Raw genomic sequence first — 26,618 nt, forward strand, 5'->3', positions numbered from 1 at the left:
GGCCCCACGGACCAGCTAAGCCACTTCCGAGTGACATGTTACCCCAGGCAGGCTCACCAGCCCACACAGAACATAGACGGGGTCATCACATTACCCTGGGGACACTCTCCGGGTCATAGGAGGTCTCCAAGAGCAGACTTTGGGCCCGTGGCAGCACCCCATTTCCTTAAATCAGGAAGAGGTGACGTTTTGAGGCACTTCACAGTCTGGGAGCTAAGATGCTGGGACGAAACAGGGTGTTGCTGTCCTTTCCTGGGAAAACAGCTGAGTTCTTCAACCAGAGGCTATCGTTGGAATTCACAGGAAGTGGCTCCAGCTTCAAGCCCCTGCCGCTTCTCGGGGGTCACGTATTTCCTTCTCCTTTTAAGAGTGATAGATGTTGGTCAGGTGAACTTGGAGGAACCAGGAGCCAGGAAGCAGTAAGGTCGCCGCGGTGATTCCCACCCAGAGGCAGTGCTTGATTCTCCACGTTCAGTATCTGAAATTAGGGGGCCCGTCATCGTCTGCATTCCTTTTCCGCTAAAAGCTGTCAGTCGTCAGAGGTCGGAGTTTATTTTCGCCCCCCAAGAGCACTCAGTCTGATGGTTCTTCCTCCCAGTGCGGCTCGGCCTTGAATTCTGAAGTGCGTGGTGTGAATTCGTATCGATTCTTTACTGCGATTTCAGTGGCAGGAAAGAGTATGCGCCAAGGTCTGCTTTTTCTGGAGAATATTTAAAAGTGTATTCCCACAGCTTGTCCATGAATGTATTGTCTTCGACTAATTTAATTTGATATAAATTATTTTTGTTGTTTTTTTGACATAAGCAAGTGGCTGGTGAATCTGTGTAACCTCATCTATTGTCTAAGGACTGATTTTCACTGTGTGCGAGAGGGGGTGATGGACAGCCGCCAGATGCTGAGGAGTGTAGAGTCATGACCCGTGAGGGCAGCGGGACCTGGATACTGCGGGGCTCGGTTCTGGCCTCTCCACGGCCAGCAACCCGGCTTCTCACTGGGGCACGTTCCAGCAGGAAACAAAGCAGGGTTTTCTGCCTCTGCCTTTGCCCAGACAGCAGTGACTGCAGATGACAAGCCCTCAGTGCCTTCCCAAGCCGTCACCTCCACCGCGTGCAGGTGCAGTTCATGCCAGCAGGTGGCGCTGTGCACACGCGCGGAGCGGCCAGGTGGATCTCTGGGAAGGAGACAGGAAGCGGGGTCCTGGCTGGGCTGGTTGGTTTTCTCCGGGCACCTGTCGTTCGCCGGCTCTGCCTGGTGCCTCTCGCACCGATCAGCCTCTGGGTCCCCACATCAGAAACGTGGCTGCCGAGACGCCTGTGCCGTGCCCCAGGGCAGAGCGGTGCGCGCACAGGGACGGTTTCCCGCACGGTGCCGGACCTCGCTGCCCCGACCGCTGGCCGCCAGCTGGGAGGTCTGTACGTGCGGGTGGCCGCGCGCGCTGGCGTCCTTTCGTGCGTGCTAGCGTCCGTGCATGCTAGCGTCCGCGCGTGCGTGCTGGCGCCCGCGCGTGCGTGCTGGCGTCCGTCCGTGCGTGCTGGTGTCCGTCCGTGATGCTGACGTCCGCGCATGCGTGCTGGCGTCCGTGCGCACCCGCGTATGTACGTGCTGGCGTCCGTCCGTGCGTGCTGGCGTCCGCGCGCACCCGCGTACGTGCGTGGTGGCGTCCGTCTGTGCGTGCCGGCGTCCGTCTGTGCTTGCTGGCGCCCGTCCGTGCGTGCTGGCGTCCGCACACATCCGCGTCCGTGCGTGCTGGCGTCCATCTGCGCGCGCCTGCGTCTGCGCGCGCTGGCGTGTCCCGGGCTGTGCAGAGTGCACCGTCTCACAGGCAGCTCCTTCAGGGGCGGCGTCGGCCGGCGCCCGGCGGAAGCGCGCACAGTGGGGAGGGCTCCTGGGCTCAGCCCCCATTCCGATGCTGGGGACAGGGATGGGCAGGCCCGTGTCCCTCGCTGCGTCCCCTCGCCTCGCCCTCACCCGTGGAGCGAGGCCGCCGGACTGCTTGGCTTCTCTGCCTTCATGAAGAAGTATCACGTGGTCGCATTCGTGCATGTTTACGTTTTACTTGACGTTTCTCTGAACTCGGTAAAGTCTTTGTGAAATTCCAAGCCAAAAGGAATCGGCCGCCACGTGCAGCCCCGGGAAACGAGGCAGCCGCTCCGTCCAGGTGCCGCAGACAGGTGGCAAGTGCGGCTCTGACTCCCCCTGGCTCGGCCGCTCGGGGCGCGTCCCGTTGACTCGCTCACGTTAACGCAGGCTGCAGTGCCGCCCTGCGAGCTGTCGGCGCTTATCTGCGCGCTCACGGCGTCACTAACGCGACGCTCACAAAACGTTTCTTTGTCTTCGGTGTCTTCCTTTACGTTGTCCACTTTGTCACGAAGTCAGGTTCGTTCCCCCCAGCGTGTGTCCCGGCCAGCTGAGGTGATCGGCCCCGTGGGTCCGATGTCCGTGCCTCATTCGGGAAGTGAAGCGGACCCTGACGAGCGTGGTCGATGCGCCGCCCGCACCCGGCCCGCGCTGCCCCATCGCCCAGGCCGTGGGGTGCGGTGAGGAGGGGAGGTTCTGGTTTCCTTGGCTGGGGAAGAAAGGCCCGTGCCGAGCCGGCGGCAGTGGGAGAAGGGGCCGTCTGGCCCGCGGGTCCCATACCCCCGGGGACGTTCAGGCCTTCGCCTCGCCGTCCCCCCGCCTGGAACACCCGCCCGCGGCCGTCCCCGTGGCTCACCCTTCAGCACCTTCAGGCCTTTTCTGAAATGCCACCTCGTGCTGAGGCGCTCCGTGGCCACTTGAACTAAACGGTCCACCTGCCGGCTCTCCACCTCCGCCCGCCCCGCCCGCTCGGCTGTCTCCCTAACGCGGTGTGCTGCTTTGTTGTGCCTCCCCGGGGTTTGCCTGCAGCACCCGGTGCCGAGGACTGTGCCTGGCAGCAGCCGCCACTGCGCAGTGACATTCGCCGAGCGGGCGAGCGGGCGATCTGCTCGAGGGCCGAGTCGGTGGCGCTGCCCTCCGCCTGCCTCCGCGGAGAGGGGGCGCCCCGTACTGCGGACGGCGCGCTTCGACTCTGCAGGGGACCCGACGTTCGCGTGAGAGAGGAGTAACGTTCTGCTCCTGTTCTCACCTCAGACGTGCCGGAGGTGCCCCTGGCAGCCCGGGCGGCGTGGACGCGTGGTGGCGCTGGAGCCGGGGCGCGCTGCTGGACGGCCTGTTCCCGGGCGGGCCCCCCGCGGGCGCGCCGGGCGCTCAGGTGGGCCTCCCTCCACTCCCCGCCCTGCTGCTGTCACGGCAAAGCCCGCCGCAGTGGGCAGCATGAAACCCCCCAAAACACTCGGCCTGCGGCACTGCAGGTTGCAAGACCAGGGCCTGTCTGTGGTGGGCGCACGTGACCCTGAGCACCTTGTCCTTCTGTGCCCAGCATGCTTTTGCCGCTCCCCTCCACACACGTGCGCGTGCGCACCCAGCTGCCTGAGCCTCTCCAGTCCCTGCATTTGCCAGGCCAGGGCCGGACGCGGGGTGTGGCCAGGACGCGGGGTGTGGCCGGGCCGCGGAGCTCACAGGCCAATGGGGGTGGAAGGCGGATCAGAATGCAACATGCTGTGACACGGGGACACGGGGCACCCCTGGGACAGAGGAGAGCAAACAGCTACAACAGGAGCATCCAGGGAGCTTCTAGAAGGAGACGAGGCCTGTCCCAGGGACTTAAAAAGATGCAGCGAACACACAGCTTATACAGGAACCCTATTCGCAGGTTACCTTTTCCTGTCTACCTTTTCGCAAAGATAAAATGACTTTGTCTCACTTTCCTCAAACTCGGTACTTCCTCTCCCAGTGCTGGTGCGGTCTGTAGTTGCCAGGGAGACACTGGAGGAACTTTAGGAAAACAGGCAAAGTGCTCATTCTGACTTGGCACAGAGACCAGGGCCACTGCCACCTTTCCCGGTGCACTGGTCAAGCCCGAGAATGTCTTCAAGGGACAGTGACCGGGTGGCCTGGGTGTCCCGCGCCCTGTGCCCCACACCTGCCCGCCTTCCCATCTGCCCGTCCCGCCTGCCCATCCCCCCTGCCTGTGCCGCCTGCCCCCAGGCTCGCGGCACACCGGGTCTCATTCTCCCATTTCCAGCCTGGAGCAGTCGGGGGCACGTGCCACCTGATGGGCTCTCTCATCATCAGGCAGCTGAGAGGCGCTCCCAGCCATCCACGTGAGGTAGGATGCTCCCTCCCATCCCTCTAAAACCCACTAGGTTGGGGTCCAGGTCGCTTCAGGCAGGGCCAGCCAGCCGCTCCATCTCTGGGTGCCCAGTACGACCGAGGTCATCAGGGCCGGGGACGTGGGCCTCCCTTTCTCAGCTCCTGCCAGACCCTCCCAGCTGCTCCTCCCGCTGGGCGTTCCTGTTCTAAGTGTCTGAGGATAGAACATCGCTGTCTTGTGCCAATGTGGGGGGCAGGGGGGAGGAGGCACGTCACCTCGTTGGCCTTCATGGGAACTCTCCTGACGCCCCCGCCCAGCATGCCGGTCGGGAGCCCAGGCTGGAGCCGGGGACCACGCAGGCCTCAGGGGCGGGGCCGTGTTCCAGGGCAGCACGTTGCTGCGTGCGGCCAGGCGCAGGCACCCAGGGCGCAGGGCGGACCCACAGCGTGTGTCTGACCCGTCCCCTGGTCCTTCCCCTGGTTCCGGTTCCTCTGCAGCTTTCTGGACCGTTTTCAGCACTGGCCGAAGACTCTTTTTCTCCATGTTGCCCCAAAGTTGGAGGCCCCAAAACCCCCTCCATGACAGACCCAGAGATGCAGGGAGAAGCCCTGAGTGGCGCCAGGGGCTGCAGGCCGGACTGCGAGCTCAGCCTGGGCAGGACGAGGTCAGTGTGGTTCGGGGGTCAGCACTGTCCATGCTGGCCTGTCAGTCACTCTAGCAGAGCTGGCCCTGTCCCTTCCTGGGGATAGCAGGGCACCACGCTGTCCTGCACTGAGCCCGGGACAGTGGCACCGTCCCCTGCACCTCCCTGGGCCTGTGCTGCACCCGGGTGACGCGAACTGTCTGAGACCCCCAGGGAGCTCGGGGCAGCTGTGGCAGCCTGTGCCTTTGAGAACACTAAGGACAGTGAGGGAGACATCCTATCCCCGACACGGGCCTGCAGTGGTCGCTCCTCACAGCGGGGCCTGCACACCGCGTGCTCTAGGGTCCATGGAGTGGGGTGGGCCTCTCATCCCTCGGCCTGGGGGGGTCTCATCTGGGCACGTCTGGGTCTCACCCTGGGCAAGGAGAGGGCCAGAGGGCTGTTGGCGGTCAGAGGGCACAGAAGGCCATCTGTGCAGCCCTGGAGACCCGGGGCCAGTAGGGGTGGGGTGCGGGCTGGTCAGGGGGTGGTGCATGGGCCGGTTGGGGTGGGGTGCAAGTCAGTCAGGGGTTGACACAAGGGGCGCAGGCCGGTCGGGGTGGTGCACGGGGCCTGTCGGGATGGGGGTGAGGCCGGTCCGGCGCTCTCCGTGAGGCTCCCTGCCCTGCCTGCCCGCTGCAGGTCCACCGCCCTCGCCGCCCTGGCCCAGCTCAGGGGCCGCCGCTGGATCGACCGCGGCACCAGGGCCGTCTCCGTGCACTTCACCCTCTACAACCCGCCAACCCGCCTCCTCACCAGCGTGTCCCTGCGCGCTGAGGTGCGCCCCGCGGGGGGCCTCGCGCTCTCCTCCCTGGTGGAGTCAGTGTCTGTCTTCCGTGGGGACTCGGCCCGGGGGCACCTGCACATGCTCCTCGAGGTGAGTCCATGGGCCCCAGCCACTCGCCTGTGTGTAGAGCGCAGCTCCCCACCAGCCAGGCCTCGTGCCTGCCACTCGCCCACTCCGCACCCAGACCCTGCCGTCCCTGTCACACCGCCAGCAGCCCGCCAGGCGTGGGCGCAGGTGAAGAGGACCCCTGAGGGGAGCCAGCTCGTCAGTGAGGCTGGCACCAGGGCACAGTCCGCGGGGTGTGGTCACCCTGGGACCAGACCCAAGTCCTGCCCTGAGGCCTTAGCTCAGGCTGCCGTCCCAAGGGACCGTGCCTGGGAGGGGCGGGGGTAAACGGCAGACCCCGTGCCCTCAGCCCTGAAGGCGGAGGTAGAGTCAGGGTGCCGCCTGGTCAGGGCTGCCGAGGACCGATTCCCAGCTGCAGACGGCCAGCTGCTGTCCTCACGTGGCGGGCAGAGTGGTCTGCAGTCTCTTTGTCTGCCTGTGAGGACAACAACCCAACACCAGGACCCACCCTTGGGACCACGTGTGACCTTAATCCCTGCCCTAGAGGCCCCATCTCCAGAACAGCGCTTGCAGTCAGGGGTCCCCACGTGGATGTGGGGGGACATGGGCCTCCAGGAACGCGGCGGGGCCGGGCTGGGGCCTGTGGGGGCGGCACGGCCCTCCTAGGGCATGCTCCCAGGGGTGCCGGCCCGGCGGGCCTTGGCGGCCGTGTGCTGACATGGGCTCCTGGGGGCTGGAGGCAGGGAGCCAGGCTTCTGGGCACGTCCGAGCCAGCACGGCCAGGCGTCCAGACCTGAGCACAACCTCTGGCCCCTCCGCTGTCCCCTCAGCTGGCCTTCCTGGTGCTCGCCCTGGTCCTCTTGTGCTCCCACCTCTGCGGCATGGCTGACAAGGGCGTCCGCGGCCACTGGCGAAAACCGGGCAACTGGCTAGAGGTAGCGGCTCGTGTCGGTTCCCTCACAGACCCTCAGCAGGAAGTTCTCACCCCAAAACGGGAATGATTCTGGCGGGACCCGGCACGCGCTCGGCGGCCTCCCTCTGCTGCAGTCTCCCATCCCGCCCAGGCCACGGCGGTGTCTGTGGCCACTGTCACTGGCGCTCGCCCCCGGCCCTGCGGCTCTCGTCTCGGCGGGCCGGCCGCTGTCTGACGGCCCCTCCCTGCGCCTTGCAGCTGTGCGCCACTGGAGCCGGCCTCGCCTGCTGTGCAGCCTCCGGCCACCTGGCCACGCTTGCTGGGGAGGTGACCGACCAGTTCCACAAAGGGTTTTTCCAGGAGTTCGTGGACCTCAGTCACGTGGCATCTTGGAATCAGGTACGGTGGCGTCCCGGTGACATAAACGGGAATGCTCTGAGATGCGGCTGAAGGAAGAGCTCGCGGGGACAGAGGCGGTCAGGCTCCAAGTCCTGCACCTCCTTCCCTCACGCCACCCCCGACAGGGGCGAGCTCTGTTGGAGGCGACGCACGGGGAGGCCGGGCAGGGGTCCGCGGCAGGGACGCGGCCCAGCTCTGGCGCGTGTGGCACTGCCGGCGCCTGGACTCCGCGCCCTGCGGGAGCGCCACACCCCTGCCGCGCGGGGCCCGGGCGTGAACACCCGTGGCCGGCCTGGCGCCCTGACCGTGTGCTCTCCCGTCGCAGGGGACGCGGCGGCTCCAGGGGGCGCTGTCCTTGCTGCTGACCCTGCGGTGCGCTCACCTTCTCGGCACTCGGGCCGCGGTGGCGCCCGGCTTCTCCGTGACGTGTCGCATGCTGCCCAGCATCTTGGCGCCAGGGGTGAGGTGAACAGCAGAGCCCGGGCGTTGGCTTCCGCTTCGGCAGGGCTTTCTCAGCGGGGGGCACCGGCCGGGACCCCAGGCCTCTGGGCCGTCATGGGTGCGTTAGGCCCGGGGCCAGCAGGTGCGCGGGGTCAGTCACTACACGCATGGCGTGTGCCGTGCCCGCCCAGCCTGCTGCCGCCGCCGCAGGGACGTAAACGGCCTTTGCCGCTGCCGAGCTTGTTCTAAGCGCCAGCAAGGTCATGGCCTCTTGGGTCCCCCCACTTCATGATCAGACCAAGATGGGGCCTGGCTCTTTTGCAAAGGGAGGAACAGGGTCTGAGCCCAGAGACGAGGGTGCCCCCAGGCCCTGCCCCTTGTGGGCTGAGGTCTCTCCCGCTGCTGCATCGCACAGAGGCCCAGAGGGATATAACTGCATCGTGTCCACACTAAGCAGAATTCCCACCGCTCAGAAGTTAGACACACACGGGATCGGGGAACAGGGAACCGGCCGGTTTGATGGTAGAGGCTAGAGACGTGGGACTCTTGGTGTGTTTCCCGCCCTGCACCTGCCTATGGCCTGTGACGCCACCTGGGGAGAGGGTGGCACTAGGCGGTTCCCGTGGACCCGCGAGGGGCTTGGTGCAGGGCCAGCGCTCGGACCGGGAATGGAGGCCGGTGGCCCCGTGCCACAGAGACGGCAGTGCTGTGGCTCAGGAGGGCCCCCCGGTGGCCGGTGAATATGCAGACCCCGAGGACCTGTGACAACTGGCCGCTCGTCCGCCGTGCTGGTCGGCGCCAGGGCTGTGTGCGTGAGGGAGGGACATGTGTGTGTCTTGGGCCTGACATACCCCCCATTGCCCGGGCCTTTGTCTCGGCTAAACCGACCCCTCGTTTGCCCCGTCCTGCTCCGTCTCGAGTGGTGTGTTTTACTGAGGCTTTGCCGGGTGCCGGGAGCAAAGACGATGGGGCTGCGAAGCAAGCGAGGCCTCCAGCAGTCGGGGTGCAGGGAGCTGGGGCCGCTGGCGGAGGGAGGCGCCGGGCCTGAGGCTGGGGCGGGCAGAGCTGATGTGGGCCCTGGGGGAGGGTGCGGGTGCGCCTGACAGGCCTTCGGGGGCCGGGTTCTCACGCCCCAATGATGTGATCAACAATTCAAAAGGCACTTCTGCAAACCCTGTGTTGTTTTAAAGCATTTAGAAGCCCCCACATGGGTCTGGGGCCCCGTGACGCAGCGCCCAGAAACTCACCTGTGGCGGTTTCTCCCTGCAGCTGGCCGGCGTCCTGCTGCTGGCCGCCCACGCCCACCTGCGAAGCCTCTTGCTCCCCAGCCAGGCCCCGCCCTCTGACACCTTCGCAGCTGCCTTCCCCCTGCTGCTGCGGCGTTTGCCAGGCGGCGGCCACGGAGATGCGCTTGCCGGCCTGTCTGAGGCGGGCGGCCGGGCCACGGTGCTGCTCTGTGTGACCCTCCTCGTGGGCGTGAGCGCGCTGTGGTCTGGGATGGTAAGTGCACACCCCTCCCTGCGGCCCCTCTCTCCTGCTCCGGGCAGGGGCTCAGCAGTCGGCCAGACGGTTCCGACAGGACTACTGACCGGTCTGGGGTGCCGCCTCCTCCAGGAAGCCTCCCAGCCCGGGCAGCACTGAGCCAGCCACAGCCCTTCCTGCCACCTCTCGCTGCTCCCTTGCAGGCTGTCCCCTGCCTTATTGTCTGAGTCTTTCCATCTCACGGCATCGCGTCTCAGCCAGCATCACGGGACGTGTTCTCTGAGTTCGGGGCTGCGTTAGGAATGGGGCTCCCTGTGCACCTCCCTCCTACTGATCTGCTACTGGCAGATCTAGTCACGGCACATGCACGCACACACACACCTGCACACACCTGCACACATGCGCACACAGAGATGCGTGTGTGCACGCATGCACATACACTGCACACATATGCACACAACAGGTCCACGTAAGCACACAGATGCACATGTGCACACATGCATACACACATGCACACTACACACATGCTCGTGCACACTGCGCGTGTGCATGTGATGGGGCACATATATGTACATGCATACTGTGCACGTGTGCACACGCGCACAGGTGCACACACATTCACTCTGCACATGGGCACTGCACACAGCACACACACGCCCGGGCATGGGCATGCACGTGGCCGCGGCAGGGTCCACGTGCCACCTGGTGGGGCTCGCCGGGGCCAGGTGAGCCGCAGCCCCTCGGGGGCCCGGCCCGGCCCCGCAGCCCGGTCCTCGGCCGTGAGCGTTGGAAGCATCTTCCATCCTCCGGAGCGGCGCCGACGTCCGCGCCGGGTCCAGCCCGCTGCAGTAGAGCTCAGTTCGCGAGCATCTGCTGCCCGTTTTGCTGAGCAATGACTGTCTTACCCAAAGGAAGCAAAGCACCATCACATGTCAGCTCCGCTTTGCAGTCGAACAAATTGAAAAAGCTTTTTTTTTGCTTAATAGCATGAAATTTGTCTTTATTTCTTCTTCTTAGCTGAAAGGTTCCTTCATGACTTTTGCCCGAAAGAGAAAACCTCTCCGAAGCCAACCTCTTGTGCGACTTAGAGACGTCGCTGCCCACGTGTGGGGGACGGCGTGCGTGTGCCCGGGGCCGGAGGGGCCGCGGCCGGAGGGGCCCGAGTCGCGCGAGGCCCACGTGAGCGGGGGGCCCGGGGCTGGCGCGCGCCTCCGCACGGGCGGCCTCGTTGAAGATTCCCGCTCTCACTTATAAAGCGTGAGGCGATTTTGTGCCGAATGTCATTGCAGAGACACGGGTTACAAGCCCATTCTTCTCCCTTAAGTCCCTATACCTTAGAATGACCCTGTGTGGCGGGAAAGTTGGGCTTCGTGGGTCTCCCCGGCACACACTCGTGCACACCCCCGCCTGCCCCTCTAGTCGGGATTCTGAGTGTAGGCACCCCCCCCCGAGGGCGGACAAAGCCAAGCAGACACTTGCCCTCCCGCAGCCCCCCAGCCTGGACGAGTTTGCGTGCCTGCTGGATGAGCTGCTGCTCAAGGTCACCAGCTGCTCCGACAGCCCATGGTCGCCTCGTCCGGAGCAGCGGCCCGGGGCCCCCACGGGGGCCAGGCCGGAAGACCAGCCCTTGGCGAGGGCTTCTGCTGACCGAGCTACTGGGGTAAGCGAATGAAAATATGTTTGTTGCCTTTATCTTTTAAGTCCTAAAGGAGGTTCGACGCAGGCCCTGGTCCAAGTCACAGGCCCATTCGCGTGTCTCGTAAGGGTGGGCGGCACAGGTGCCCAGGTGGGCTCCGGCCGGACCTGAACCGCGTAACCGTGAACCTGTGCACGTGATTCACTCGGTGTCTCCGCGTCCCCTCCCTCGTGGTTACAAGCGGGACCCGCGAAGGGACCGAGGGGCAGAGACAGAAACCTCAGCCTCCCAGACGCCCAGGAATGTCTGACCCGAGGCCAGCGTCCCCGGGACGGCGGCCGGGCACAGCGAGGTGGGGCCGCGGGAGCCAGGACGCCGCCACGCCAAGGGCGCGCGGAAGAGGGGCCACGAGCGCAGAGGAGAGCTCGCGGGGTCGCCCCGGACGCCGGCACCGCACGGAAGAGGGGCCACGCGCGCAGAGGAGGGCTCGCGGGGTCGCCCCGGACGCCGGCACCGCGCGGAAGAGGGGCCACGCGCGCAGAGGAGGGCTCGCGGGGTCGCCCCGGACGCCGGCACCGCGCGGAAGAGGGGCCACGCGCGCAGAGGAGAGCTCGCGGGGTCGCCCCGGACGCCGGCACCGCGGGGCTGCGGAGCGGGCCTGCAGGAAGCCCCCCGTCGGAAGCCGCCGCTGTGGCAGCAGGTGGGCTGCTGGCGGCTTGCGGACCGAGCCACGCGGTCCACGTGCTCCGGCCGGGGATGTGCTGCAGAGGCGGACGAGCCGGACGCCAAGGTCACGCACGTTCTGGCTGTGGCTTCGCCGAGGGCCAGACTCTCTGCAGCCAGAGCATGCGTGGCCACACGCTGGGGTGGCAGTGAGTGGCATCCCCAGGTGACAGCGAGGACCAGAGGTGCCTGCCACTCAGACTCACCCAGCACCGCCGCGCCCATAACCACCACCACCCGGAAGTGGCTCCCGCGTGCAGAGGGGAGCAGCCGCAGGAACACGGGCCAGCACTGGATCACGGCGACGTGCCGCGGGGAGGGTCTTGACAAGCGGCCGCAGAGAAGGGGTGAAGGTCGGGCCTCTGAAAGTGGTCGTCGTGGACAGGCCGGCCGTAACCAGGACGCACGGAGCGAGCCCACAAGGCCCCTCGCGAAGTTAGAGCGCGAAGCCCAGAGCGGGGAGCTGGAAGGCGGAACAAAGACGCACACGGAAAATCGAGAGTTAAAGACGGAAACAGACGGAAAGAAAAGGGGAGAACGAGGCCGAGGCCGCAGCACAGGCAGAGCCAGGGGGGCGACCTGCGGCCGTGTCGTGGGCGGGGCCCGTGACGGCAGAGCGCGCGCGCTCCCGCCCAGTTTAACAAGAAACAGCAAAAATGAATCAACCCAGGAGACGACTCCCGTAACAAGCCACATATAGATAAATCGTTACTCAACACGCAGCTAAGTACGCTGGGCAAAGCGAGCACAGTGACTACACAAAGCAGAAATGAGGAAGCGGCGATGACTCGAAGGAGGCCACCTGAGCTGCAGACGCCGGCGGCGAGGGCAGCCAGGGACGGCGTCGGGGCCTTAGCCCCCAGCGCACCTTCGCCCCGCTCCAGAGAAGCACGCCAGGCCGTGCCCCTCGCTCCCCCAGGGCTTAGAGACAGAGGAAACGGCTCCGAACGCCCTTCTGCGAAACAGAGTAATTATCAGGAACAAAACTGGAACAAAGTATCTCAAATTTAAAAGGCGAAACAACCACGTGCCAGTTTTATTGATTTTAGTACCAAAAAATCCATTCAACATCGGCAAATCCAAGTCGGCCTCAGGTTAAAAGAGTACTATCCTACGATCGTGAGTTTTAATCAGGAACAGAAATGTTTAAGTATTAGAAATACGAAATAACCTTTATCAGAAATGGAGACTAGCTTTTGACGTCCTCCATGATGGCGTTTGATACAATTCAATATCCATCACTAATTTTTAAGCCATATTCATAATAAAAAAGGAATGGATACAGTTTTTAAAAAATAAGAATATAGCTCAGGTTCGAAGCCAGTGCTGTGTCTGATGATACCACATCCAAACCTCTGCCGCCGGGCGAAGGATGAGGAGTGACGGCCAGGTCGGAGCCCCGCTCACGTGCCGGACGACGCCCAGCTCGCGGGGCTGCAGCCTGAGCGTGCGGCGTGGCCGGCGCTGCTGCGGGCACGTGGCACGGGCCCCCGTGAGCCCTCGCGGGCCGCAGCCCGTGGCCCCAAGACCCGTGTCTTGGGCAGCGGGCCCAGCCGGCCCTGCCTTTGCCCCCCCGACGCCCTCGGGTGGGTGTGGGGAGTCGTCAGCGGAGCACCATCTCTACCCTGGTTGTGCTGGGCAGGCCGGCCGCTCGGTGAGGTCACCGGTGTGTCCCAGCTGCAGGGGCCGCTCTCCGCAGTGGGTGTCGCTGCGTTCCCGGGGCCGGCGGCCTTGGGGACAGAGCCTCCTTTGTGTGCTGGCAGCTGAGGGAACAGTCTGCGGGCATTTCCTAACTCCCAGGCGGTGTTTTCCATCTTAACGATTAGCAATAAAGATTCATATCTGTATAAACTGGAAGGACAAGTTGCTGGGAGCGACCCATAACCGCCTGCGAGTCACATCGTCCTTTGTGTGTTCTGAGTGACTCACGGCTGTGAAATGCCACGGCCGCCAGCCCGTCCTCTCCCGCCGGGCCCCGTGGCTGTCCTCCCGAGCTGCCCGAGTGGGCGCTTCTCGCCGAGCAGAAGGACCGTGCCCCGGGCAGCTCCTGCCCAAATGATCCGTGCCCAGCTGCCAGGGGTGGCCAGGCTCCCAAGGCCGCCCATGCGCCCTGGAGATGCCAGCACGGTCCCCCACGGTGTCCTCTCGACTTGCTTGGACGAGCACGATTGAGTCGGGCAGGGACATCGGGGAAGGCGAGCGCCCAGCCCCGGCACGCGGCCCGCCTGGCGTTGTCGGAGTCCGCACACGACGCTGCGGTGCCTCGTCTGGCCCTGGGGAGGGGGGGTGCTGTGGCATCATGTCCGCTGCCGGGGCAGGGGGGCCAGGTGCCCTGTCCGCTGCCGGGAGGGTCTGGGGGGGGAGCCGGGCACAGCGTCTGTGACGGGAGCGGGGGGGGGGGGGGGTGGAGGCGCCGCGTCCGCTGCCGGGAGGGGAGCCTGGCACCGCGTTGGCCGAGACCCTGCGCTCGCTTTGCACATCGAGGTCCTCGTGACAATGACAGTTGCTGCGGATCTGCAGAGCCCCCAAGTGTGGAAGGGTCAGTGCCTGAGCCCAAGGTCGGTGGCTTTCAGGACACAGGAAGCCATCGGAGGGCCACCTCTCGCCGCTGGTCCCCTGACCCTTGCCAGGCGCCACCCTGGGGTAGTTGCGGGCCGCGGAAGTGGGCTCAGGGACCGGCAGAGTGAGGGTGATAGTGACTTCAGCCGATGAGAGCTTTCCTGGTCGTCGGGGTGACGCTCCCAGGGAACTCGGGAGTAAGTCGGGGTCCACGGGGCTCGATCAGCCCCTTTCAGCGTCGCGGGAAGGCCTGGCTGTGCCGTAGGCGTCAGGCGAGAGGTCCGTGTGCCGGTGCCCTGCCCGCCTTACAGTCTCTGTGTGCGCTGCGGCTTCAGTCTGCGGTGGCCGCCGTGGCAGAGGCCACGTAGGACTTGCCTTGCAGTCTGGAAGCCAGAAGTCCAAGGTGTCACAGGCGGGTCCCTCCTGAGGCTGAGGCCGCGAGGGGGCGAAGGGCGGGCTCCAGGCCCCTGCCCGTGGCCCGCGGACCCGTGGTCCTTCTCTGTGTCTGCGTCCAAACGCCCTTCGCGGAAGGACAGGCTCAGGCACGGAGGCCCTTCTGGCTCCGGACGGCGCCACCTCTGCAAAGCCGTCTTTGCTGGCAAGGTTGCCTGAGGGCCACAGCCAGGGCGCCAGCACGGGGGCCCCGGGGACATGCTTCCACCGCGGGAAGCACCAGCCCGCCCTCGGCACGGCGCGGCGAGAGGGCTCCCTGCCTGAGTGCGGCCCACGCTGGCCGGCGGCCATCACTCTCCACGAGGCCGGCCGTGTGTGGGCGGCGGGAGGACTCCGGGAAGGACCCTGGGGAGGACGGCGGGGAGGACGCCGGCTCTGGGGGCTCAGGGTGCGCGGACTGCGCCTGGCAGGGCCCCGGGTCCTCTCCCCCTGCAGATGGCCCCGGAGCCACCGGGCCGCGTGGAGACAAGGACAGGATGCGAGTCCCGCTCTTCCCACTGGGCTTCTCAGGCTCTCGAGGCCCCTGTCACCTCGGAGGCAGAATGGAGACGTGCTCACCCTCCTCAGAGGCGTTTCGGGGTTCGGCAGGGTGTGTCGCGGGGTCTCCGTGGGGTGCATGGGCCCGTCGCCACATGCTGCCAGGGCCGGGCTCTGCCTGTGGAGCGAGAGGCCACCTGCCGCCCCGCGCCTGCTGGCTGCCAGCGCCAGGCGCTGTCCGTGGACGGGCGGCTTCTGCGCAGAAGGCCAGGCCTTCGCCCCTCGCTGCCCAGTGCGTGTCAGAATTGAATCACGCTGAGCATTCGGGGACCTGCAATTCAATCACTGGTCATAATCTTTATTCAAACGTTTCCTCCTTGTCTTAGCAAATTTAATTTTTCCTCCTCCTAATGAAGCTCCCTGGAAAAATCTAATCATTGCTTCATTCTAACCAGAACAATTACGCCGTGATGGACGAGGCGGGCAGGACGCGGGTTTCGTGGGACGGCCTCGAGGGAGCCGATGGGGAAAGGGCGGGGTGCCGCGGTCAGCTGTGGGCACCTGCGGACCGGGGACAGAATGCCGGCCAGCCTGCGTTTTCTCAGACACGGAGACCACGTCAGCTCATCACGGCCTCCTCTGCGCGCCTCTCGGAGGCCGAGGCGGAAGCGACGTATCGATATTCTCTATGAAGGATTCATCCTCATAAAGCAGATCACGTCAGCCTCACTTACAGTTTGGAGGCGGGGTCTGGGCCCCCTGCCCGGGCGGGGTCTGGGTTCCTCGTGCAGTTCCACGCCTTCGCGTGCGGCTCTCGGTCACGCCAGCAGACGAGCCAGGCCCAGGCCGTCCCCGAGCTCCAGTGACACCCACAGTGGAGCTGGTGACGTGCGCCCCCGCCTCCCCAGCACCGAACTGCCGCCCACTTGCCGGCAGCACACGGCCCAGGGCGGGCGTCCTCCCGGGCTGCGGCAGGCAGGTCCTGCCCGGGGCTCGGGCGTCGGGGCACAGCTCTCAGGCCCCACCGCCTCCAAAAGCACCGCCCAGAGAGCAGGACCCCCGGGCCCTCCGGAGACACCTCTCCCTCCCCCCACACAGACACACACAGGCACTCGCACACACACTCACACGCACACACCTGTACGCAAACGGGGAGGACTGTCAAAGAAAAAGAGGGGCCATGGGTCGTGGACAGGAGAACCGCGTGCGTGTGCACGTGCGTGTGTGCGCGTGTGCACGTGCGTGTGTGCGTGTGTGCACGTGCGTGTGTGTGTGTACGTGTGTGTGCGTGTGTGTGCGTGTGCACGTGTGTTCATGCTTTCACATCTCCGTGATCCCCTGAATGGTTCGCTTTGGGAAATCGCCCTGGTGGGATTCAGCACTGTTCCCTCGTTTGGGTTGGTGTGTTGTCTTGCCTTCTAACTGACGCCCTCTGTCAGGCATCCAGCTATTTGTGATGGAAGGAGCCGGGAAGGGGCGCGAGGGGAACCAGCAGGGAGCGAAAAGAACCCGCTCTGTCTCTTAAAACGTATAAAAATGTCATTCCCCTGCCAGGAAACGGCTGCATTCCAGCAGCGGCCCACCGTGATTCGGCCCCCTGAGCGTGAGCGAGGAGAGCTGGATGAAGGAGGGGCCTGGGGCAGAGAGCAGGGGGAGGGTCAGCCTCCTCCCCGGAACAGGCCTGGGGGCTGGTGCAGGGGCGGGGGCCGGACGGCCGGGGGTGGGGGGCCGGGGGCGGGGGCGGGGGGCTGGAGGAAGGCTGCACCAGCATGCTCTCCGTCCTGGGCATTTTAGATGGTTCCTAAAACTTCCTGATTTTATAACAACTATAGAGTACGTGATGTTTTCTCCACTTTGTGGAAGAAGCTAAGGTTTTGAAAGGCGAGGTCATTTTCCCCAAAGTGTCCCTAATTCTTGAGTTTCTTCTTACAGCGAATGGTGCAACTGTCTACCCCGCAGCTCGAGCCAGAAACCTGGGTTCACCTCGGAAGCCCCACTTCCCTCAGTCCGCCTTCTCCGCCCAGCGGACCAGTGACTGAGCCAGCCCCCCACCCCTGGAGGTGACTCCAAGAACTGCCCCCCTGCACTCCGCGGGGGTTTCCACGTGGCTCCTCACGGCTCGGGCCTGCCAGCTCTCCCCAGTCCACCCGCGGAGGGCGCCGGGCTCCCCCGGCTCTCCCGGCTGCCCGCTCGGACACCTGCTGCTCCCTTCCCGCAGAGACCCTGCTGCCCGCATCCTCAGCCAGCAACACTCGCCGCGCTCGGCACAGGCTGGAATTTTCCGTGCGCTCACCGACAAGCTGAGATCTCTTTTCCTGGAATCTAGAAGAATTTCAAGTTTATGAAACCAGGATGGTTTTGAGCCAGACATAAATCCTTAGCAACCAAGAACATTTTTGCTTTTAAAAAAAAAAAAAATTATTTTGCCTGAAACTTGGAAGACACACACAAAGCGATCCATTCATGAGAGTTAAAGCACATTTCGGATCTGTTTTAACTTTCACCTGGTCATCCCCAAACTATGCCAGACATTTTCTATAACACATTTTCTGAGCTGCGGCCCGGAGCGCAGTGTGAGCCCGCGGTGGGGCGCGGGGCCCGGGGTGCATCTGGTTCCTTTCCATCCGCTCCGTGTCCTTCAGGCGCCTGCGCTTAGAAGTCGGCCGTCGTGAGGAAGGGGCGAACGCGGTCCCTCCCTGGGCGCCCTGGCTAGTTCGGCAGGAAGCAGGACGTCGGCCTGCGTTTTCTGGAAGAACGCGAGGACCGGAGAGCTCGTAGAGAGCAGAAACCGTGGAGCGTTTCGCGACCGTCCTGTTGTGACGCCTGTGTGGCTCTGGCCCGCCCTGCCCCCCGTCCCATGGGTCACAGCCCCCGGGTCCCTTCTCGTTCAGGGAGCCTCCGCCACCGGCTGGGCTCGGCCTGGCGCGGCCTCCCGGCTTGCTGTCTCCCCCGTGAGGCCCGTCGGGCAGATGCTGTTACGTTTCCTTCACCCATTTCCCCCCGCCCCCCGCCCCCCCACCTCCCTCCCCCGCAACCGGCAGTCTGTGCCCTGTCCCGGAGGTGGGGGCTTCGTTTGTTTAGATTCCACATACAAAGAGAGCATATGGCGTTTGTCTTTGTCTGACTGATGTCACTTAGTGTGATGCCCTCGAGGGCCAGCCGCGTTGTCGCTAATGGTAAAAGTTCGTTCTTTTTCATGGCCGCATCGTATTCCGGTGTATGTATGTGTGTGTACAGTGGCGTGTATGTCACGTGTGTATATGATATGTCACGTAAACTCCGCGCCTTGTCACCCCTTCACCCGTCCACGGTGCGTCGGTGGTTTCCACGTCGTGGCTGTCGTGAATGATGCCGTGGGGGACGCGGGGGGCGCGTGTCTTTTCCAGTTGGCATTTTCATTTCCTTGCGGTCAACGCCCAGACGTGGGATCGCTGGTAGCTCCAGCTTTAATCTTGCGAGGAAACTCCACGTCGTTTCCCACGGCGGCTGCACCGACTTACACGCCGCCAGCAGAGCGCGAGGCCCCCGGCCCTCCGCGTCCTCGCCAGCACCTCTCCCTTGCGTCATCGACGGCGGCCATTCGGACAGGTGCCGGGGGGGGGCTCGCCGTGGTTCCGATCGCACGTCTCTGATGAGTGTGATGTGGGGCACGCTTCCTGTACCTGATGGTGATCTGTACGCCTTCTTTGGGAGAACGTCCATTGAAATCTTCTTGCCATTGTTAATTGAATGCTTGCTAGAAGTCACCAGTGAAGCGTCTGGCCCTAGACTTTTGTTTGCTAGGAGGTTTTTGATCACTTATTTAATTGTGGTAATTACTCAGTTCAGATTTTATTTCATCATGTTTCGTCCGTGGAAGGTTGTATGTTTCTAGAAATTCATCCATTTCTTCTAGGTTGTCCGGTTTGTTGGCATTAATTGTTTGTGGTAGTCTCTTATCGTCCACTGTATTTCTGTTACATCATTTGTAATGTTTCTTTTTTCATTTATGATTTACTTGAGTCTTTTTTTCTTGTTGAGTCTAGCAAGGGGTCAGTTTTGTTCACATTTTCAAACAACCACCTCTTAGGGCCTTTGGCCTTCCCTGTTGTCTAAGTCTGCATTTCACTAACTTTAGCTTTGTTCCTTTTCTCCTTCCTTGAGGCATAAAGTTGATTATTTGGGATTTTTGTTCGTTTCTGGAGGTAGGTATTAATTGCTCTGGACTTCTCTCTTAGAACTGTTTTTGTTGCATCCCATAAATTTAGGTATGTTGTATTTCCATTTTTGCTTGTTTCAAGGTTTTTTTTTCATTTCTTTTTTGATTTCTTCTTTGACCCATTGGTTATTCAGTAGTATGTTGTTTAATCTCCACATACTTGAGAATTTTCCACTGTTCTTCTTGTAATTAATTTTTAGTTTCATACCATTACAGTTGAAAAAGTTGGCTGATATAATTTCTTAAATTTATTATGACTTGTGGCCTAACATATGACCTATCCTGGTAGATGTATAAATTGGTACAACTGTTTTCAAAAGCAATTTGTATTTATGTGTATTTATCTATAAAAAATATCCGTATCTTTTAACCTGACGTTTACATCACTTAACCAGTAATTCACATCAGTAAAACTGACCAAAAGAAAAACACTTAATGTATAAAGATATAACCAAGAGAAACAAGGCTAAGCATGCCCCCCGAATTCTAGGCGCGAAGTTACTCATCACGGTGTGTTTGGAAATAACCCAAGTCGCGGGGCCAGTCTGCGTTCATGCGAAAGACGGCTGCGGAGCACCAGGGGCCTCGCAGCGTCGAGCGCGTGGACGAGGCCCTGCACAGAGGGGGACGGGGGGACGGCAGAGGGGGACGGGGGGGCCGAGGAGACGACGGCAGCAGCCCTCGCATTTCGATGCTCGGACAGATTTCGTTTTTAGGGCTCACCTGCTGGTGTTTCTAATTTTCTTAAACGAAGTGCATTTTTGGAGGGAACAGGCTTGGGGACGCGCTGGGCTTTGCCTGGTGGCCCACGGCTCGTCAGTCGCTCAAGACAGAATCTCCGTCTTCTGCGGCCGAGGCGCAGGGCCTCAGGCTTGCAGCCTCCTCCCGTGCGTCCCCGCCCGGCGGAGGACGTGCGCCTCCCTCCCGAGTCTGTTTCCTCAGGCCGAGCCTGGCTCTGCGTCAGTCAGCACCTCGGTATCAGACGGTCGCCGCGGTCTCCGTGGGCACAGGCCCCTTGAAGCGCCTGTCGACTCGACGTCCACAGCCCATCCGCTGGGAGCGGCCCCGCCTCTCGCGTCCAGCTGCTCTGTTCCCTGTCCGAGCACAGATGAGGTTTAGAAGTCTACTAAATCGATTACGGATGAAGACACGGCCCGCCTGGGTGGTGTCCCCGGAGCTGTCAGACACCGAGTGGCGCCGTCTCCTGGGGTGATCGTCTTGCGGTGCTGAGGTGCCCAGTTCTCTCCTGACGAAGAGGAAAGTCGGATGGTCCTTGAGAAAATCAGGAGCCACCTGACGCCTAACGTCAACGACACAGGCCGCCGAGATACTGGTGGCCTTAAACGCACCCGCCCTCCTTACCTCCTCGGGCTCAGCACCGCCACGTCCAGTGTGGTGTGGGGAGAGCAGCCTCCGCGACGGCTGGGGGGTGGGGGGTGCGGCCCTGCCACGCGGCCCTGCGAGCCGGCAGGGGATTTGCTGCTGGGAGAAGTTTCTGGAATAGCTCCTCTGGAGGCGCGCGGAGCTCAGCCCAGGCCTCTTTGGCCTGCTTTCTCTCCCGCCTGCTTTCATCCTGGAATAAGGACGTGAGAGCTGGCTCCCCAGCAGCCACCTTGAGCCGTGAGACGCCATGAGCAGGACAGAGCTAGAGGGAGAGCAGGACCCCAGGCCCTGGGTCACACGGCTGCTCTGGACACCCCGCCCTCAGCCTCGTTTTATGAAAAAGGAGAAAGTGAGCTCTCCTTTAAATTTTTTCTGTCCTCGGTTGACGGCACCCCGTTTCCCATCCCGACTGAGGTAGCGCACCCTGGAAATAACATCACACGAACGAACCCTGACGGGACCCTCGAGGCGTGCCAGGCGCAGTCTCTGCCCTCTGTTCTGAGGTTCGGGACGCTGCCAGCCTCGTTGGGCCTTGGTTCCCTTGTCTGTGGACTGGCTCGTTATGGGGTGACCACTGAAAATAATCAGCTTCCTGTAGCAGGAATGAGAGGGCCGTGTTGGGAGACAGCGAGGCCGCACTGGGAACAGCAAAGCAAATAGGACGGACCAGAAAGTACCTGGAACCTCAGGACACGAGGGATGTACCTGTGGGCCGGCTGCCCTTGTCCTCACACGCCCACTCCGAGTCCTGACTACGGCGATTCCCCGCCCACATCAAGCTGGCTGGCACGGTCCACGGCCGGCCTGCTCTGAACCCTGCCCGCTGGCCAGCCGGTGTCCTGTGCCCAGGCCTGCAGGGGATGTGGCAGGGAGCCAGGTCACTGCGGGACGGGGAGCTGGATGTTTCTTTTGCCTCTAAATGTGCTGTGTACACAGACCCCCGTCACCATTCAGATGCCCAGAATCGAGGCGACAAGGGACAAAGCTGTCTGTCTCTGGCCCAGACATCCCTCCCTCATCGGTCATCTGACCACCGTCAGGAGGAGACTGACTGCATCTCGAGTCCCCAGCGACACGTCCACCACGTGGCCTTGGGCTGCGCCAGGGTTGCCCGAGCATGGCACGGCCCACCCTCGGTGCACGTCTGGGAGCCACGTGCCTCGGCCTCGACTCGGCACACTCCGGACGGGGCCGCGTCCCGCGGTGAGGTGGACTCTGTCTGTCGGGGACCAGACCAGAGCCGCGTGCGCTTGTACGTGACTCCGGCAGCACCGGCGGCTTCGCACCCTGCCGTCGGATTCAGTTCCGCAGAGCCCTGTCTCTACCGAACAGTGACCGTCACAGTAACGACCCGGAGCCGGCCCTTTCGGGCGCCAGGACCGGGGCCCGCCTCACACCGCCTCGCGGTTCACGGCGGAATCGGCACAGATCGCCTCGCCCGCCGTTACAGGGCCGCTCACGCCCAAGACCCGCTGTCCCCGCAGCTCCCGGGCACCGCGGCAACGTCACGCGCGACAGGCGCCCGGCCGCCCACCGCGTCTCGGGCGGGCTCACTCTCTGCCCGATGTCGTACCGTGGACCCCTCCCCCGCTTCGTCCGCCACACGTCGCCGTTCTCTGCACCTGCGACCTCTTTATTTTAAAGGGTCCCCATGTGAGTGCGATCCTACGGTATCCGCCTCAACGTCACTTGGCACAGCGCCCTCCCTCAGGGTCCGCCCCGTCGCCGCAATGGCGGGATTTCGTTCTCTTCGTGGCCGGGTGACGTTCCGATCGCAGACCTCATTCTCCCTCTCCAGTCGCCCGCTGGGCTCCCACGTCCGGTTCAGCGGCGCGGGCCGCGGGTCGCACTGTCCTCGGCCCTCCCTGGCTACCTCGCGGCGGGAAGGGCTTCGGGAGAGAGCCGTCTCCTGCTGCCCACGTGCTCCTCTGCCTCTGCCCGATTCTCCGCTGAAATTGGGGCAGTGTCACAGCCGGATGACAGGAGCTCCGAGGCCCCGTCCCCCTGGAGGACCAGCGCCGCCTGCTGTGAGGAAGAACATGGAGCAAAACCAACCCCCCGGGGAGCCGTCTGAGCTCCTGATGAGCCGGCACGGCTACGCAGGAAGCGACCGCATCAGCTCCACGCAGGCCACGAGCGCGAGTGGCTGTCATGCCACCAAACCCAAAGTAACGAGAGTCTCACAGCCCAAGTGGGACGGGCCCGAGCAGCCGGGGCGAGTGCGTGCAGGTCCCAGAAGGTGGGGGTGGCGCGGCAGGTGCCAGAGGGACCCTTCCCGCCTGGTCTCCTCTGGCGGCCCCTGGGCCCTGGTCCCGCGTGTCCGCATGGCTCCTCCCTGCGTCTGTCTATACCTCCCTCTAGCGAGGTCGCCAGTTGCCGGGATTAGGGCCCACCCTAAGGACGCCTTCTTAACGCGGTTGTCTGCAAAGGCCCTATTTCCAAAGTTCACGCTCGGGACTCCAGCCGCTGTTTTTCTTCATAATTAAATCGTATTTCCCCTTGATAGAAGCCACGAAAAAGCCCGAGGCCCCCGCGGTCACAGCATTTGGGTGCAGCCGCAGAGCTCGGGGTGAGCGGGAGCCAAGAGCGAGCAGTTGGGGAGTGTCCTGTTTCCAGGGCTCCTGAAGAAGCAGCAGATGCCGGGCGGGTCACCACGAGAGTCCCGAGGGAGTCGGTGGGTGGGCGTCTGTGGGCAGGCCGGGAGCGTGTGGGCGGGGCCATAACCGCTTCAGTCAGTCAGGCCGACTCGTAATACACTTTGGGCGAGTGTCCTGAGAACGCCAAGTACTTAATGCCTCTGGGTTCCAAGATTTGGGGACTGCTCGTTAATGTCAGGGCAACGGAAGAGCCCTTCTCATCACGACTACGACACAAGTCGGCTTCGAAGCTGGTGTGATCCCAACGGTCGCACTGCTGACAAGTCATGGCTTCTAACTGGGAGTGTTTCTGCTTTAAAAAGGGATGTGTTAAACCTCTCTTTTGGCAGGAAAAGAAAAGGAAAAAACTGGCTGGACTCTGAGTTTATGAAATTCTATCAGGAAAAATTAGGTTGCAAAAATAAGCGTGCGCCCACGGGGATACCTATAATAATTAAGAAAAAAAAAAAACAAGCGTTGGCGAGGACGTGGAGAAATCGGACCCCTCGTGCCTTGCTGGTGGGGTCGCAGAATCGCACAGCCTCCGTGCAACACAGGCTGGTGGCGCTTCAGAAAGGTCCGCTCAGAGTTACCCCGCGACCCGGGAATTCCGCTCCTGGGTAGGCGGCAAGAGAACTGAACGTACCTCCACACGAAACCTGCGCACGGACGTTCGGGGTCCGTGACAGCCGAAAAGCGGGGTGGACCCCGACGCGGGTCGACCGATGAGTGGAAAACAGGTGCTCCCCCCACGCGGCCGCCGTCTTCAGCGAAGAGCGCCGCGGCTCCGACCAGGGGCACCGCGGGCGAGGGCGGCTGTGCAAAGCCACAGACCGCACGCGCCCGTTTGTATGAAAATGCCAGCGCGGCGAATCCGCGGAGGCCGAAGGTCGCCGGTGGCCGCCAGGGTGTGCGGGGCCGCGACGGGGACCCCCACGCGCCCGCGCCAGCCCCCATCCTGGCGCCGTGACGCTGGATCGTGTTGGGGGTGGCGCGATCTTCCGAAGGTACCGGAAACCACTGGATTGCACCCATTCAAAGGGTGACAAATAAAAGCGATGCTCGGAAACACGGTGACAATTCCGTCCATCTGGAGTTCTGAGCCGTACGTTGCCCGGTATCTCAACATTCACTCATTTTTCTATAAAAACTTTGTGTCTACCGCAACGTTGAGAACCAAACTATTCTTAGTATTGTAAATAGTCTGACTTTCATCTAAGCTAAGCCACAGTAAACAGAGAACTACGGTCCTTTGGGGCAGTCATCTTCAGCCTCAACATTTTTTAAAGCCATGGGACATCTGGATGTCCTACTTGCAAACAAGTTTCTTTGTAAAATGTCCTTTAAAAGCCTTTCTTCCTCACGAGAGGAATAGGGACCATTTGTGGACTTTAGCATTTGGAGAGATGTTGGACTAAAAATTCTTACTGTGTGTATATATTTGACTTTGGTTTAGAGCTTCCTAATTCTCTTTACTGATCCTCGAGTCCCCGTAGCTCTGAGAAAGTACGTCTGTGGCCCGCGTTACATTGCTCTTGTCAGCGGTGTTCTACACAGTGAAAGGTAAGCAAAAGACGTTGTGAAAATGACACTCGAAAAGTAGTGGTGCCAGCGAGAGTGTCCTGCGATCAAGGGGCACGTCCTCGGCCGTCTCGGGTCTACCAGTCGGTGGCGGTCGCAGGCCCTTAGCGGCCGGACGGTGTGCCCACCGCCCGGCCGCCGTTCCGCCGTCTTCCCAAGGGCGTCGTAGAAGGTGGTGACGGAGCTTCCGTGGACCGCGGTGACACCGGCGCAAGCCCGCCTGTTTCGCGCTCCCGTCAGGGAAGCCGGGACCTTCAGAACCGGCGGCTCCAGGTAGCAATGCCAAGGTCACCTTCCCCTTCACTGTTCCCGCCAGAAGTCATCCCGAAGAAGCATCGGAATCTCCAACCACCAGTCAGAATAAGAGAGAATTCCCTTAACGCCGCATGAGTACCGTTCATAGAGGAGGGAGGTGGGGAGGCCTCCGCCCACCATCGCCGCGGCCCCTGCCCGGGGCACCCGGCCACGCCGCGCAGAGCCCTCACAGTGCCGGCACCGCGGGCCGGTTCGGACGCAGCCACCGCCTGCCTCCTCCCCCACCGCCGCCGAGAGAGTTTCCAGCATGTCCCCTGGGATCGTCGCCCAAGTAATGACGCAAGGCCTCATCATAATTCCTCAACTGAAACAGCTTTCAAAAAATTAGCTTTTTCCAATGAACTTTGTGACTAAGGGCGCGTGTAGAAGGAAAGCAGGAGAAACAGGGAGGAGAGGAGTTTTGCGGCTGCCGAGCGGGTTCGTCCTCATCCCTGCTAATCCGTCCGCTCTTAAGGCCCCTGGGGCAGGTTATCGTCCACCGCAGCCGGGCGAGCGCCGGCCGCTGCAGAAAGAGCGAGTTCGCACGAAGGCAACAGACCAGCTCTGTGCTTAGCGTCAAGCCGGGGGTTGACGTTGCCTGGTCGTGCTGTGTATTGAGGAAATGTGAAATCTCCTTTCTCTTTATAATAAGATTTCCTGTTACTAATCTCTAACCAGCCCGGCAGGGCTTTAATTTCCTCCTAATGGGATGTTTAAGGATGTACCGGGTTCTGGAGAGTTCAGAAACGGCCAGGCTTTCAATCAAGACTCACTAACTCAAGTCCTGCTCCCTGCTGGCGGACACACTGATGGGGACACCACGTCCCTCCGAGCCGGAGCAGCGCTCTCGAGGGGCGAGGGCGGCCCTGGCCGGATGTTGAATTGTGCCAGGAAGGACCAGCCCGGCAGGGCTTTAGGTCATTCTGGAAAAAACAACAAACAAAACAACAACCGGGAGCCGCTCCGTGCCAGGCGGGCTGCTCGGGAAGCACCAGCCGCCTCCTGGCCACCCCCTGCCGGCCCCGCCCGCCTCAGGTCCCCGGCCGGGTCCCACGCAGCTCGCCGCCAGCTCACCGCCAGCGTTCGGTGAACGGCACGTGTAGGAACGCTGCACTTTCTAGGGTTTGACGTTTTCAGCAGTCGAGAATTCCTATATTTTGTAAATGGAAAAACCACTACTAAAAGCCGAATGCTGTAAATAGGATGATGTCATTTGTGCTCAAAGACTATCGATGTACTGGAGCGTTGCGAAAATAATAACAAAAGCGAGATATTTCATGGCAGACTTCGGGGGCGAGGTCAGGACTGCGATCCGCGAGTTATCTTGGGGCGAATGCTGCAGCCGCAAGCACGGCCGGGGATCGGTCGCAGGGCAGGCGGGAAATGGGCCGATTACCGTGATTTATGAACACCGAGCGTGCGGCAGCCCCCTGGCCGTGACGGCCCCCGCCCCCACCGAGCCTGGGGTCTGGCTCGCCTCCCGCTGCGGCCACGGGATTCTTCTCACAGTCGTCATCCTGAGCGTTTGGAACGGGCTGGGCCGGCCAGTGGGGAGCCGGACGATGGCTGCAAAGTTCGCGGCAAGTTCAAGGGCCGCCCGCGAGGCCGCGTGGGCAGCCGTGAGAATCAGGGAATGGTCTGGAGCTTCAGGGAAAGGGGACCCTGGTGGCCTGAGGTCAGGGATGGGGGGGGTCTCCTCACAGAAAGGTGAGGCGGTGCAGCCTCTGCCCCTCC

General features: G+C 62.5%; 1 protein-coding gene across 1 annotated transcript in view; it reads left to right on the plus strand.

The window, feature by feature from the left end:
- PKD1L1 (polycystin 1 like 1, transient receptor potential channel interacting) overlaps nucleotides 1-16,831 on the plus strand; it is a 53,070-nt gene extending 36,239 nt beyond the window's left edge. Inside the window, exons 35-46 of the mRNA XM_036230217.1 lie at nucleotides 3,112-3,232; nucleotides 4,106-4,189; nucleotides 4,672-4,838; nucleotides 5,499-5,733; nucleotides 6,540-6,644; nucleotides 6,881-7,021; nucleotides 7,347-7,481; nucleotides 8,732-8,962; nucleotides 9,962-10,123; nucleotides 10,434-10,604; nucleotides 14,751-15,084; nucleotides 16,725-16,831. Coding sequence (XP_036086110.1) covers nucleotides 3,112-3,232; nucleotides 4,106-4,189; nucleotides 4,672-4,838; nucleotides 5,499-5,733; nucleotides 6,540-6,644; nucleotides 6,881-7,021; nucleotides 7,347-7,481; nucleotides 8,732-8,962; nucleotides 9,962-10,123; nucleotides 10,434-10,604; nucleotides 14,751-15,084; nucleotides 16,725-16,831 — 1,993 coding nt within the window. The remainder of the gene's footprint in view (nucleotides 1-3,111; nucleotides 3,233-4,105; nucleotides 4,190-4,671; nucleotides 4,839-5,498; nucleotides 5,734-6,539; nucleotides 6,645-6,880; nucleotides 7,022-7,346; nucleotides 7,482-8,731; nucleotides 8,963-9,961; nucleotides 10,124-10,433; nucleotides 10,605-14,750; nucleotides 15,085-16,724) is intronic.
- The last annotated feature ends 9,787 nt before the right edge of the window (nucleotides 16,832-26,618 follow it).

The sequence above is a fragment of the Rousettus aegyptiacus genome, unplaced genomic scaffold (genome assembly GCF_014176215.1).
Source record: "Rousettus aegyptiacus isolate mRouAeg1 unplaced genomic scaffold, mRouAeg1.p scaffold_m13_p_13, whole genome shotgun sequence".
NCBI classification, from domain to species: Eukaryota; Metazoa; Chordata; class Mammalia; order Chiroptera; family Pteropodidae; genus Rousettus; species Rousettus aegyptiacus.